We start from the raw sequence: 13,974 nt of genomic DNA, 5'->3' as shown, positions 1-13,974 counted from the left end.
CTCTTTTTGTTTTTTTGGTTCAGTAAATGTATGCCTGAAAAATAACCTTCACATATAAATACAGTTCAACAATTTATTACTTAAACATAGAGTACCAATATTTACACTACACAATCCCTTAATGCAAAAAGTGAAGAAGCATTCAGGCAAGAATTTTTAGCAAAAGTCATCCAGCAAACAACAACTTAGCATGACAAAACTGTACACACACAAACATTTACAGTCACCAACAAACATTTACAGTACAAAACAAAAATGTGGATCAAAATCAAGCTCTTGAAACAGAACCACTTGGTCTCACATTGCATAAAAGAGAAATGGAGTTGTGTGCCATCAGAGAAGAGGCCTCTCATTCTTAAAGCTAGTAGTCCGTTTTATATCATTCTTCGTGACCCTTGACCTGCAGCCAAAGCAGGAGATCACTGTCATTTAAGTCCAAAGCCTGAGTTCATCTCCATAATACGTTCTGTGGACAGTGCAAGACTCATCATCTAAGCTACAGTAAGCCTTCTATCTACATTGTACATTACAGTGCTGGTTTTGCAGCCATACATTGTAAAAGCCACATAGTAGGTCATTTTTGGTGTCAATTGAGTCTCTTTTCTCATTGTCAGTACATCAGTTAGAACCACACTGATGTCTTTGCTTTGGTCTGATCAAGAGCTGCAGGAGAGAAAGACAGAAGGGGGAATTACTACTGTGCAAAGTGTCACTTCCTGGGCAAGTTAGATGACGTATGAAGTTAAACAAATGCTTGAAAGTGAATGTATTGTTTTGTATCTACCTGAGTCATACACCTCCAGGGATCCATGGAGTGCAGAGGGAGTCCAGGTGACAGAGGTAGCCGTGATGGCGCTGCTGCTGCTGGGGTCCATCTCCGTCTTCAACCCCTCGCTGAGTGGGGAACTCCCTGTGCTGGCGGTCGGCTGGCTCTGGCTCCGGACACCTGGCAGCAGCAGGGGATTAAACCTGGGATCCAACGCCGAGCTGTGGGTTGGGTATGAATGGAGCATGGGGTGATGGTGCCGGGTGTGGATGTGGGGGGGAGGATGGTAGACGTTGTGGACATTGGGGTAGCCGCTTGAACTCGGGGGGTTCAGGCTGTAGGTCCAGCTGTCGTGGAGGGCAGCCGGCGGGGGGAGGCTGGCCTGGGAGAGCACGTGGTCGGCCCACAGAGCTCCATCGGGGTGGTTGAAGGAAACGGGGCTGGAAGAGAAGTCTGGGTGGACTGAGACAGAGACAGATGGAACGCAAGGACTGGCCTGGGATGGATAGGTGCTGTTCCACACCGAGCTGCTCTGACCCTCGGAGAGAGATCCATCTGAAACAATCACATCACAAAGACTTGAGCACACTGCAGGGTAATAATTCCATTTTTTTAAGGAATATAATAATTAACCGATGATAAAATCTCTATCAGCTATGTATTTTGCTCTTTGAGAGCTGTTTTAATTTGCTGCCCCTCTCACCTTTCCAATGGCCAGCAGTGGCTGAGGCAGACGGCTGAGTCACTCTGATCGGTTTGGTCTCACTGTTGAAGGTGCTGGACTGACTGAGAGCCCGGGAGAAGTGCTCGTCGACCACGTCACCGATCTCGCCTTGGAAGTAGGTGAACAAAACACAGCGGGAGCTCAAGTACTCTGCCTCTGCTGGTTGAGTACCATCCTTCAGGTCTGAATCGGATGTAGATCTATGGCCAGATTCGGTTTCCGGTGCTGCAGGACCCTGCCGCAGGCCTTGATCCCTGGAAAGCGTCCCTCTTGCTCCTCCTTGCTGCTGCTGCTCCATACACTCCTGCATCTTACTGTAAACACTCAGCCTCCTCTGGAAGGAAGAGAAAGAGCAAGATTAATTTACAGATCAAGTCAGAAGTAAACTAGATTTTAATAGAATCAGCAAATAATTAACATTAAAGCCTAAATACTGTATCAGAGAAATACATTTCTATGGTTTCTTTTTTTAAATGGAGAATAAAGAGCCATATATTATCACACATGTTGTTGATGCTACCGTTGTTTTCCACACAGTAAAGCATAAACTATTCCCAAGTATGATGATCATGGGCTTGGGATCTGTGTGAAAATAAGTTACTTTTTTCCCATACTGCATTCCAAAATATTTGTAAAGCTCAGTGTGCCTCATCCACATTCCTGAGTGACTGACCGGCTGTCATTACATCACCATTTGACCGCAGGATTAATAGTTCCGTGTCATTACGCCTGACCTGAGGTGAATACCGAACATCGGGCCGGAATGTAATCATTCAAAGCTAAAATGTAAGAGGGGTGTAAGGAATAATTGAAGTTTGAGGCGGTGTCCTGATGAGAAAGTCAGGGAATATAGTAAAACACTTTCTGGAGGAAAAACGAAAAAAAAAAGTTTTTTTTTACCCGTGAAAAGTCAACAACATAATCCTTTAGGGGAGGTGACATTCCCCAACTTAAATTCATGGTCAGCCTATAAACACACCCAAAGTTAACTTCTACATTTTCTTCAGCAGCCTATCTAAATAGTTGCCGTGAAATGTCCATTATTTAAAACTAAAAAAAAAGTTTTAAATAATAAAAAACGAAGACTCGATAGCTTCAAAAGTTGTGTGAAGGATTTCTCACCTGTTGTTGCTGGTGATGGTGGTTACAGTACGTCGCCTTGTATGCCGCTGCAGGGAGGTAGTGCGCTCCATAGCTTTGGTGGTACATCACATCCAGGCAACTCATAGCGACGGACCCGAGCGGTTAATGAAAAGAGAGAGGAGAGACGCGCACAACGCAGCAGAGGGCTCTTCACTCCGGAGACTTCAGACGGGCTGTATCCCCCGAGCTATCGGTGCCTCCATATATGCCTGAACGCATACAATGGCCATGTCGTCCAGTTTGCATACAGACAATGCGCGTCCCGCTGCGCGCTCCACCAGCACCACCCGGGGCCACAAATGGATCAAAACGATATAAAGGCACACGCACTGTATTCAAAAAAAAAGGAAAGAAAAAGTTTTTAGGCCGCCTGTGATTGGATGAGTTATCCCTTCCCTCCTTCTCTGTCTCTCTGTTTTGGAGGGGAGTTATTTTTAGAGAGGGCTGGGGCCCATTTACACACGCCCACCGAGGAAGAGTGCATGGCGCAGTGGAGTATAGCAAGGTACTATCATGAGGACACTGGTTCGATTCCCTCCGGTGGCACTCATTCATAAAAGTTTGTATTCACACAGTGTCTTAAGAAGATCTCTTAGTTCAAGGGCCTTTGACCTCAGGACTGACCGTCACGGTTTACGGTGGCAGCCAGGACTTTCGGAATATTTAAAGGGTAACTTTGGTATTTTTCAACTCAGACCCTGTTTTCCTATGTTTTTTTTGTGTCCAAGTGACTGATGGGGACAACCATTTATGAAATTGGTAATTGTAGTAATTGCAGCATGTTGCAGCCAGACGGGCTGCAAAGCAATCATGTCAGGCAATTACGGAACAGTAATGTTGGTCAAAAGTGCTTCTTTTTTTTGCCGCTTTTAGACTCGGATTGTTAAGCATCTGACTACATAATTGAAAAAAAATGTTTATATTTCCCTTTCTGTTTATGTCATATGACATGTTGCCTGAAGACAACGGAGAGCGAGAGAGGGGTACCACTGGACACGTCAGAGTTTGTTGTGTTAGAAAGCAGAGTTATCTAAAATATGTACAATGTAATGGCTGAATATTTAGATGAGTTCGACAATTTGGATGAGACATCTTTGCACAACTTCAGAAAAAAACATTCTCTGAGTTGGACACACAATAACAAACAGACCAGGAATCAAGAGAAGGGTAAATCCACATGTTGTATTTCTCTGTAGGGCCTATTCCATAATATTGTCAGACACCTATAATAGCAGACAACAGACATGGAGGCAACCATTAACTTTGCAGTGTTAATTAATCATTCAGCTTCCAGGTCACCATGATTATCACTGCCATGTTCCCTTCCTTAGCTTTCCCTCTTTAAATGAAGCTTCCTGACTGAGTGAGTTGAGCTGTTTGCTGCCACCTGTTGGCGAGACTAATGACATGACATGCTTGTCAGTTTGACCTTTTATGAGACCTGCTGTGAGCTACGATCCACACCAAAGAAGCAAATGACCCCAAGATGATCTGCTGATCTTTAGTAGATATTATAAGTCAAGAAAAAAATACTGAAGATGTTTAAGATGATCTCAAAGCACAGCATTAATATGAATTAATGGACAGGCAAACCTAATTTTGAGTTGTTCAAATTATTTCAAAATGTGTCAATCACTTTCTTCCCATGTGCACCTTTATGCCTCTACTCACCTCAGTGTTTACTAAGTAACATGGACTTGTGTTATTTGCAATTAAATACTTTAATTTGCAACATATAAGAGTTTTTCATGGACAATTACAACTTTTTAGACTGAATGGCTGTAGCCCAACTATAATCCATTGTGCCCTGGTCTTCCTGGGAGTAAGGCTGTCCTGTGCGTTGGCATCCCTTCACGCTCCATGACCGTCAGCCCTGTTGGCAGTTTCTTAAGCGTTCCATCATTTCAGCATGTGGCTGTGCGCTTCTTGTTATCATGGCTGCCGTTTCAAGCAAGCTCCAGAACTTCGGTGCAGAGGTTTCTCCCTAAAAGCCTCAAGCAGCACTTAAGCACCAGGGCCACTTGCTCAACATATGGTTGGCTTTCCCGAGCAGCAGATGGTTTGGGCCCTCTGAGATCAGGATTCCACAGCCCACTCTGGCTCGGGCACATCTCGTTTCCTCTGGCCAGAGATCTTCAGTCAGATTCAAGAGAGAAACTTCACCAGATTGCTCCGAGAAAAAGTGGTCCAAAAATATGTAGGGGGATTCCAGTTAACCGCAGCAACACTGACTCACATCTTAAGCCAAGGAATAACGGGTCATTAAAAAGGGCTGACATAAAAATATGCAGAATTCCAGGGCATGATTACAAAGGGGCTTTTAAATAATTTAACACAAGAGCCAATTCCATTTTACAACACCCAATTTCTCAAATAACAAATTACCGCACTCAAATTTGATTTTCACTCACCATTGTTTTTCAATTGAGACAGCAGGGTGCTGCAGAGGCAGGCAGGGATTAGATTGATGACACCTCGCTTCTCTACTGCCATCTTGTTCACCAATGCGAAGTATGACCCGTGTAGGACGTGACCTTCTGTCTTACATTCAGTAAATTGTTAGACATAACACTGCAGGGGAGGACTTTTGTCTCTGCTGTCAGATGAATTTGTAGGAGAGGTGTAAAGCGTGAAGAAAGTAGATAAAGAAGTAGATGCTCCCTAAAGTGTTACGAAATAAACTAATTAAATATTTCGAGAGATGAAAATGGTCCAATTAAAAGATATTTAATGTAAGCATATACATATTGGTGTCTGTATGTGCCTTCAATAATCCTTGTGTGTGTGTGTGTGTGTGTGCGCGCACACACACACACACACACACACACACCAATCCATCATGTAGTCACAGTAATTGGCCTCTCGGCTTGTCCCAATAGGAAAAGCACAGGTGTTACTAATAATGTTAACGATGGCTCCGTTGTATTCAAAAAGTGCCCTCGTAAGCCACGACAGAGTGACAGTGAGCCTGCATGCACAATACCAGGGTCCTGAAACTGAAGCAGGGAAAATGGAGTTCAGCTGTCATCAATTATATTATTTCCACCTGTCCTTTACTGTGACAAATCTAAATGTCTTCTGTGAAAAAAAATACTTTTAGGTCTCTAAAAGTAATTGGTTCAATCCATTTTTCCCAACACGTTGATGTAAGGTGCCCCTTTACTTTCAAGTGAACACAATGCAGGCATTAAATACATGTTTAGTCCAGAGATTTTTTTACATAATGGCAAAGAATGCAAAAAAATAAAAAATAAATATGGAATTGCTTTGATGTCTGCATCAGAGATACATTTTTCTCTCACTTTGCGATTTATTTTTCTCTTCTGATTCTTCCCTTTTATCTGGTGAAATGCAAATATTTAACAAAAACAACAGGCAGCAGTATGTATGCAGTAGTATATCCGATGAGACCTCGGAGACATCTACGGCAAGTGGGTAACAGTCTCACCATGTTCACTCATGTTTCATTCACCTTGATTTTACAAAGTGTGAATTATTCAGTCTCAAAGCTGATGATGCGATCAGATATTAGAAAGTGGGGCAGCATTTTGAAAGACACACACTTATACAGCAATCACAAAAAAGCATTTTAAGTTGTATTTATTTCAGAGGAGCTCAGCCTTGCCCATGATGAGAAAATGCTATAATTAATATGGGCAACATCTTTAAAGAAGTTGAAAGCTGAATTAGTCATTTTGTGGTCCTTTTAAAATGTCTTAATTGTCTAAAAAGCAAGTGCTGATTGTGTCCTCCAGGATTGAAATTATATTTAAAGAATGGTAATATTAACAGCCAATGTGTTGTCAATTCACTCATCAATTCTACAATGAATAAGCAATTAAACATCTATCAGAACAAAGTTGGAGACCGGTTACTGGGTCAGATTTGAATAAACCGTCAGCATCTTCCCCATAAATCATTCAAATCCTTTACTGCCACCTGCATGTCTTGACTGACAGATCGCTCTTTGTGACAACGCCAGCAGACAAAGAGACTGATTATAAAATTGTGCAGAGATGGCAGAGTTAGTCCACGTCTCCATCTAGTGTCTTCACAGAGGGAATCTTTTCCTCGCTGCCTTCGCCTGCTGTGGAAGTGGGGCAGTGGAACACTCAGAGTGATGCCTGAAGATAGTGCAGGAAGTATCAAACACACACACATTTATAGCGGTGTCACACACACACACACACACACACACGCAATCATGCACACTTGATAGTGCCTATTACAACAGACAGATACACATGCGCTCTCTGACATAGACGCTGGACCTCAGGGGTTTTCCACCAAACATCTGGAGCAGCCTGTGCCTCTACTCCCCTGCTTCCTAATGAGGCACAGAGATGATTATTAGTGGATGTTTTACAGGGGAAAACAGAGGGAGGAGAAGGGAAGGGACAGAAATTAAAGTGGAGTTTGAGAGGTGTTTGCTTTTCCTGCTGGTTTAAACCCATCAAAGAACGATGGGCACCTCCAGTGCTTTAGATCTAAAGAATTATTTCATGCTAACTAAACATCCACCACTTTAGATCACAGGCACATTTCGGAGGAGCATTCCTCTCTAAGGCGGGAGGATGTTTTAGGGATGAATCCCAAGAAACCCCCCAAAAAACAGGTCACAAGTGTTGTGTCCCAGATCTGAGCCTCAGAGGTAAACAAAAGTTCGACCCTCGAAGTTTTAAGACATTAACGATTAAAATTAAAAACATAAAGTGCAAAGCTTTTTGTCAAACTCATTCTCAGCAAAAAATGCAGCATCTTGCAATATTAAAATATTTTTCACCCTTACAGTGCACTCCTGATGAGGCAGGTGTGAGATAACGCTGAGTGCTGTAGATGAGGATACCTCACATTAAGCAGACTGCAGCATCATGAGTTTTACGGTGCGGTTGCTGTCGTTCTTTTGCCCCGGGGAGGGTCCATAGAAATGCACACCTGCCTGAGCTGACTCTCTGGATCATCTGAAGATGATGATGATGATGATTATAATGACGATGTTGATGATGATGATGACGATGATGATACGACTCATGTGGAGGCAAACAAATACATCTCACGTACATCTGGATACTCGTAGGCCATCAACGGAGATGTCAAGGAGCTGCAAGGAATTTAATTATTGAAAAAAATCCTGCAAAATAACAGTAGTTTTGATGACAAATATGATATGTTTAATATTGTGAATCATATTTTTCCTATTTCATTGGGTCAAGTTGAGGGAAACATCTAAAATGCTAATGGTTGTCATATTGATTAAACAATTCCTTTATTTCACACACATATTTTACACACTTATTATAAGATATTTGTGTATCTGTACATTCAGTGGATAATTTCATGCAGTTGCTAGTTTAGTGTTGTGTGTGAGAGAGTTGGGGGAGGAGTGCAAACTATTGAGTCTAATTAAAGAACCATTAGTGCGTCTTCAAATACATGGAGTGATGCAATATCAGAGGATTTTAGTCTTATTCAGAAGAAAAACACAACTTGCTATATAAACAACAGGATTTGCCTCTAATTTGAAACTATGACATGTGTCTTGATGTGTTATATACTTTAAATGAGAAATAACACAACAAGGTGGGATCATTAGCACTGTAGCACCAATGTGTTTTCTAATGAGCAAAAGACACTCATTTGTAAGCTAATGGGAATGGAATTTCCATGTTAACTAAGGAAAAAAAACTGTTTTTTTTGTCAAACAAAAGCCTTTTCATTATCTCAGTGATCGCACATATTCCGGTTTAATTGCTCACGCCATTATTGCGTGTTTTACAAATGGGAATGGGAGTTTTAATTGCAAAGACCAGACAAAGAGAAGTACTTGCTTCACAGCGTGCATGCGTGTGTGTCTGACTGTCTGCTAACAAAGTGACCAGCGGATATTGGCTTCCCTCAAGAGTCACCATGCTGACCTTGCTTAAGAAGCAGATAATTACTTATACTCTACCCTCCAGTTTTAACTCATATTCTGCTTGTATATAGATAAAGGAAGCTGCACAGGCTGCCCAGCAGAAGTTAATGACATGATGGAGATTCAAAGACAGGGTCATGTTGATGGAGGGCAAATCCACTTGACAGATGTGTGTACCCCTTTGGAGCGTGTAACTGGGTGGGATTTTCCTTTTAAACCAAAAGCTGGACATCTATTTAAATGTTAAATCTGTAAATCCACAGCTAATTGGAAAAATAAAATAAAACGTTATATGTTGGACATTTGGCTTCATACTTTGGAAATGTGTGAAATTAAGCATACTATACTGGTTTCTTTCCCATACTATTTTGCTCAATTACTTTTTGGAGCTACATTGTGATGTCTGATTTAAACACTGACATGGGGACGCATGTAGATTTGATTCATATTATCTGTGACAGTAATAAAATGCTCTCCAGAAGAGAAAAGACTCAGCATGAATGAATCAACACAAAGGAATAAGTGGAGACACAGGAAGCTTTTATTGCTGTTCTGGCAACTTGAACAAAAATGTGAGACACGGACAGTCTTAGCCTTTATTTTGCTTTGGGGGCCGCCCCTCTTCATACAACTACAGATTTTTGCTCCAATACAACGATTACTGCTTAAAAACATAATGTGCTGTTTCTTTTTATAAGAGAAAAGACTAATTTTGAGAGCATCGGCCTATACAAAAAATTAGCTCAAATCTTCTGTATATCCTCTTCTGTCTTAGTCTTTTGTGTGTTTTCATTTGCAATAAAATGTTGTGTTTGTTCTGTATGCTCATATTTTCACAAATTAAGCCATTCATAAAAGGCCATACATACTTGTAAAAGGTGGGCTTTGATTTTGATAGCACCAAAGACTCTAAATGAATTAATATTTTAAAAGTTACAAAAAGATAACTCAAAGTAATATGTGTCCCCTGGCCTGGAGCTTGTCCTGTGATGTTTTTGACAAGAAAAAGAGGACCCTTTTTATTTTAACATTTCATTATTTATTCCACAAAAATAAAAACAAAATAGAAACTGATGTATAAGGTTTACAACTGCGAGCTGAAGGGGATTCACTGCTGTTCCAGTTGGATTAAACCTCAACTTGACCTACCTGTTCAGCTGTCATTGCAAATTACACTGCCACAACTGAATCATAAAGACTTCCGTCATAAATGTGATATCTATGTAAAACACACTCATTACAAACACATTGTTCTGGCTTTTCAGAGTATGACATTCAGAATCAGGACAACCTACAAAAGCAAGTATATGTGTTATTATTACAAAAACATTGATGTTCTACAACTATCTGATTAATACAGCTTCCTATTGTCTGTGTCGTCCCTCACACAACTCAACAAAACCTCTTCTCACTCGTCCTCTGTTGCCCTTCCAGTTGTAGTAACTCTAATTCCCTCATGCTAATGGTGTGTCTGTGGCTCGGCTCCTGCTGGGACCACCAGCCTACTTCTTGTGGTCACAGCCTGGCCCTGGGGCGAGGAGTTCCACGGACTGGAGAAACAGTAGAGGGAGAGAGAGAAAGTGGGAGAAAGGGCGGAAGAAGGTTCTGGTTTGATGCATGGGGGATCTACCCTCAGACAGATTGTCCTCCTCAGGCAAAAAGGACCTGTGGGTAAAAGAGGGTGTCATTGAACCGTGTGTGTGCTTCACTGAGTGTGACATCCAAAATTGGCGCCAGCAGCAGATTTAAACAATAGCACCTCGCTGTTTGACCTTACTCACAAAACCATCTGTAAGGTTTGTGTGTGTGTGTGTGTGTGTGTGTGTGTGTGTGTGTGTGTGTCTGCACATGTTTGTATTCATACCCCACACCTGGATCTACATGCTGAATCTGCGTGTGTGTGTGTGTGTGTGTGTGTGTGTGTGTGTGTGTGTGTGTGTGTGTGTGCGTGTGTGTGTGTGTGTGTGTGAGTGTGTGTGTGTGTGTGGCTGGGGAGGTTGTGAGTGGCAATGATGATGAGCAAACACTACAGGGGAGAATAATCCCTCATTACCCGTAATTCCCCGATGCTGCACTGCGCCGGCGAGCGCGACTACATTCGTCCCACGGGCAGAAGCGGGTGGAGGCACTCACTCGATTTATTAGACCGTCCCAAACTCCCTGCCCCCTGCCTCCCCGCTGATTAGCATCTCCTCGTCTCTTCCCGCTCTCCCAGCCACCTGCTGTCTTCCTTATGTTCTAAATCCTCTCCACTACTTACACACTTTGTTTCTAAACTGATTCAAATATCATGTGAGAGATAATTCCTCTTAAAGGTTCTCCATACATACAATCTGGTGCTGATCCCTTCTCATGTACTTTAAATATCAAATTGCATCATGTTAAAAGTGGATACACTAGATTAGCATGTATCTCATCAGGAGGAACACTTTGACATTTTGGTGAATACAATTGTTCCCTTTTTTGGAGAGAGTTAGATGAGAAGATACCACTCTTACAGTCTGTCCGTATTGTAAAGAACGGTCTGCCGTTTTTGAAGCCACAGCCAGAAGCCTGCTATCTTACCTTAGCATCAAGACTGGAAACAGGGGGCTAGCCTGACTCTGTCCGAAGGTTAAAAAAAAAGCTTAGAAATACGTTGCGCAGTGACCGCCTGGTGTCTTGCCATTAATACAACTTTACAGTTTGGGTTTTGTGCAGATTAAACAAACAAAATGCATGATCTTATACTGAGTCAACTGTCTCCTTGCTGTAGCTTCACGTCTAGCAGACAGGAAAGTTGTATCATTTGTGTCGTCTGATTTACGGCCAAAAAGTGAATAATCACATTTAATAAAATGTCAAGCCATTTGTCTTATAAAAGGGACAATGAACAGCATGTATCTGTATAAGAGTATGGTTGCAGAGTCCACGGTATTAGTAAAGATGAAGTTTTCAAGGGATTCCAGACTTTCTGACGATCTTGTAAACTATAACTTATCCCCTTGTCCCATGCTCTTCTCTATCATTGATTCTTGACTCTCTTCAGCTCTGTGAATGTGCCCTCCATTCCTCTTCCTTTAATCCCCCTGGTAGTCTTTGTGTCCGCGCTGCCTCCTTCTATCTATCTCTCTCCATCTGGGTAGCAGTGAAGTATCCATCCATCAGAGAGCAGAAGTCGTGTAGAAATCCCGTGCCTCCCATCACAGACCCTCGTCTCTCTGTGTTTACATACAGACATATTTCAGCCTGCTTACATGTCAGAGACACAAGGAAGAATGCAGCATATCTTATATCCTGTTATGATTTACACTAGATAAATATGGGGAATGAGATGTACATCCTGAGGAGGCCCGAGGGAGCTTTGTTGAAATTCTATTGCAAATGACAAAATGGGAAAAAAATAATGGAATCTGTGGTTTGGACATATGGGGCAGATACTTGTCTATTATTGTAAAAAAAATGACATTATTAAGTCAGGATTGTCTGTCTCTGATGTGGTGGATATGACTGTAAGTTGTTGAATTCTACTTCTAAAGAGACATTCTGGAATTTTTCAAGAAATTTAAAAAAGTAATTTGCAAAAGCTTCAAGTGAGTGTGTTTTGTGTGACTGGTTGTGTCTAAATTGCAGTACAGGTCTAGTTTATTAAAGTTGCTATAACGTGACTGGAAATAGAAGAACCCTTGCATTTTGGTGTGTTGAATGAAAATGGCCAAATTGTTATGAGGTGTAAAATATCAGTCAGCTCTTGTCTGTTTTAACCCCCCTAGAAAGACCCCTCATCGCTGGACCCAACACTTGACTTCCTCTTGGGTTTATCTGTGAAGAGGAGAAAAACACAGTTGTTGCAAAAAAAGAACTCCACAGTCATCAAGTGAAAGGATCTGTGAGATTTGTTTGATGATACCTTAAAGCTGCTTTATGGCTGCGACTCCCACTGATTGTGCAAAGATCTCATTTCACACATGAATGTGTCTCTCTGCTGTGTGTGTGTGTGTGTGTGTGTGTGTGTGTGTGTGTGTGTGTGTGTGTGTGTGTGTGTGTGTGTGTGTGTGTGTGTGTGTCCATACACTCTGTAGTTAGTGCCTTAACATTACATGTATGCTTCCCCCGGGCTATATTACATAGAGGAGGAGGAGGAGAATGGGAGAGATAGATAGTTTAAAAAAAGTAGAGAAAAAAATGGGAGAATGTGACAATGAAAACAAGGCATTTTATTAGCATTTTCCTTATTTGTTGTTTAATTTTTTAAATAATAAATGCCCAATATAACTACATCACATGCTCGTACCGGACACAGATACAGGCTTGGTACCTGCAGGCCCCTCTGGGTGCTTGGGGCTAGATTTATCACCACTGGGGCCCTCTGATGATGAGGCCGTTTAGTGGGGGTCCCTGTAGTCCTCCACTGATTAGCGCAGAACATCTTCCCTAATAACCTTAACAAGAACAACGCCTCAGGACGACATGCTGATGCACACAGGCAAGTGCACTCACACACACACCCACACACACCTCTTAGGAGATAGAGAAAAGAGCTAAAGGCTATCCATCCTCCTCTCCTTCCCCTCAAAGTCACCCCTCTCTCTTCTGTTCCAGCCAAAACTTAGCATCTCTTACTATTTCTGGGTTAAGAACCCCCACCTTATATCTTCTGCGCTACCTCCAATCGCCACCTCCAATACAGATACACACACACACACCCACACACACACACACGCATGCACCAAATTGAGTTGGTTATGGTTCAAGAGTCCCACCACAGCATATAAAGTTGCTCTCAGCATCAATATGAAATAAGGCAATAAGAATACATGAATACATGCTGGAGTGCATGAAAACTCTCGCCTCTGGTATAAAGAGATGAGGAAGGAAATTGAGAAGAACATAATTTATGATGTGAGAAGCTGTGGGGGTTGCTTTATAGACAGAAACTCCGTCTGTGGATTGTTTCCTTTACAACAGAGTACACATGTGTGTGCCATGGCCAGTACATATACCGATAACTGCTTCATACACATAGAGTCCCACTTGAAAGACTGAGAGGAAGGGAGAGCAAATTAAATATCCTGTAAATGTGAAAATTAAAATCCATCCAAACTCACTCAATATGACTTATTATGCTTACTAGTAAGCCGTAGCATTAAGCAATAATAACAAATGTCTTTGTTGCCATTTTGGACATTTTATTAGTTCCTTTGCATTTATGCTGCCTTCACAGACTGCATGGGATATTGCACTCTATGTGTAATGGACATGAATAAACTAACCGACTGGTAAATAGAGCTCCTGATCGAATGTTTTGAATTACTGTACCACATTTAATCTTATTTATCTACTTTGGTAATTGCAGTGGCCACTCTTCTATCACAGTTTTACGGTCGAACCCCTGTTCATAGACCTCTGGTACAATCATGCACCTTAGCATTCAGATGACATTCTTCT

General features: G+C 41.8%; 1 protein-coding gene across 1 annotated transcript; it reads right to left on the bottom strand.

The window, feature by feature from the left end:
- Positions 1–59: 59 nt before the first annotated feature.
- Positions 60–2,910, bottom strand: vgll3 (vestigial-like family member 3). Its single transcript, XM_079231178.1, has 4 exons — positions 2,613–2,910; positions 1,470–1,824; positions 785–1,321; positions 60–663 (listed from the first exon to the last, which is right to left on the bottom strand). Exons 1-4 carry the CDS (start codon positions 2,715–2,717, stop codon positions 623–625), a joined length of 1,038 nt encoding a protein of 345 aa, XP_079087304.1. The 5' UTR covers positions 2,718–2,910; the 3' UTR covers positions 60–622.
- Positions 2,911–13,974: the final 11,064 nt, after the last annotated feature.

The sequence above is a fragment of the Taurulus bubalis genome (genome assembly GCF_910589615.1).
Source record: "Taurulus bubalis genome assembly, chromosome: 15".
Lineage (NCBI taxonomy): Eukaryota > Metazoa > Chordata > Actinopteri > Perciformes > Cottidae > Taurulus > Taurulus bubalis.
The sequence above is the reverse complement of the archived record's forward strand: the minus strand, read 5'-3'. Positions and strand labels throughout refer to the sequence as shown.

Excerpts from the sequence above, each read along its gene's own strand:
- vgll3 (XM_079231178.1), bottom strand. The coding sequence starts at position 2,717 with ATGAGTTGCCTGGATGTGATGTACCACCAAAGCTATGGAGCGCACTAC. Across the intron at positions 1,322-1,469 it reads CACTGCTGGCCATTGGAAAG|ATGGATCTCTCTCCGAGGGT; the intron begins GTGAGAGGGGCA and ends TGATTGTTTCAG. Across the intron at positions 664-784 it reads CCTGGAGGTGTATGACTCAG|CTCTTGATCAGACCAAAGCA; the intron begins GTAGATACAAAA and ends TCTCTCCTGCAG.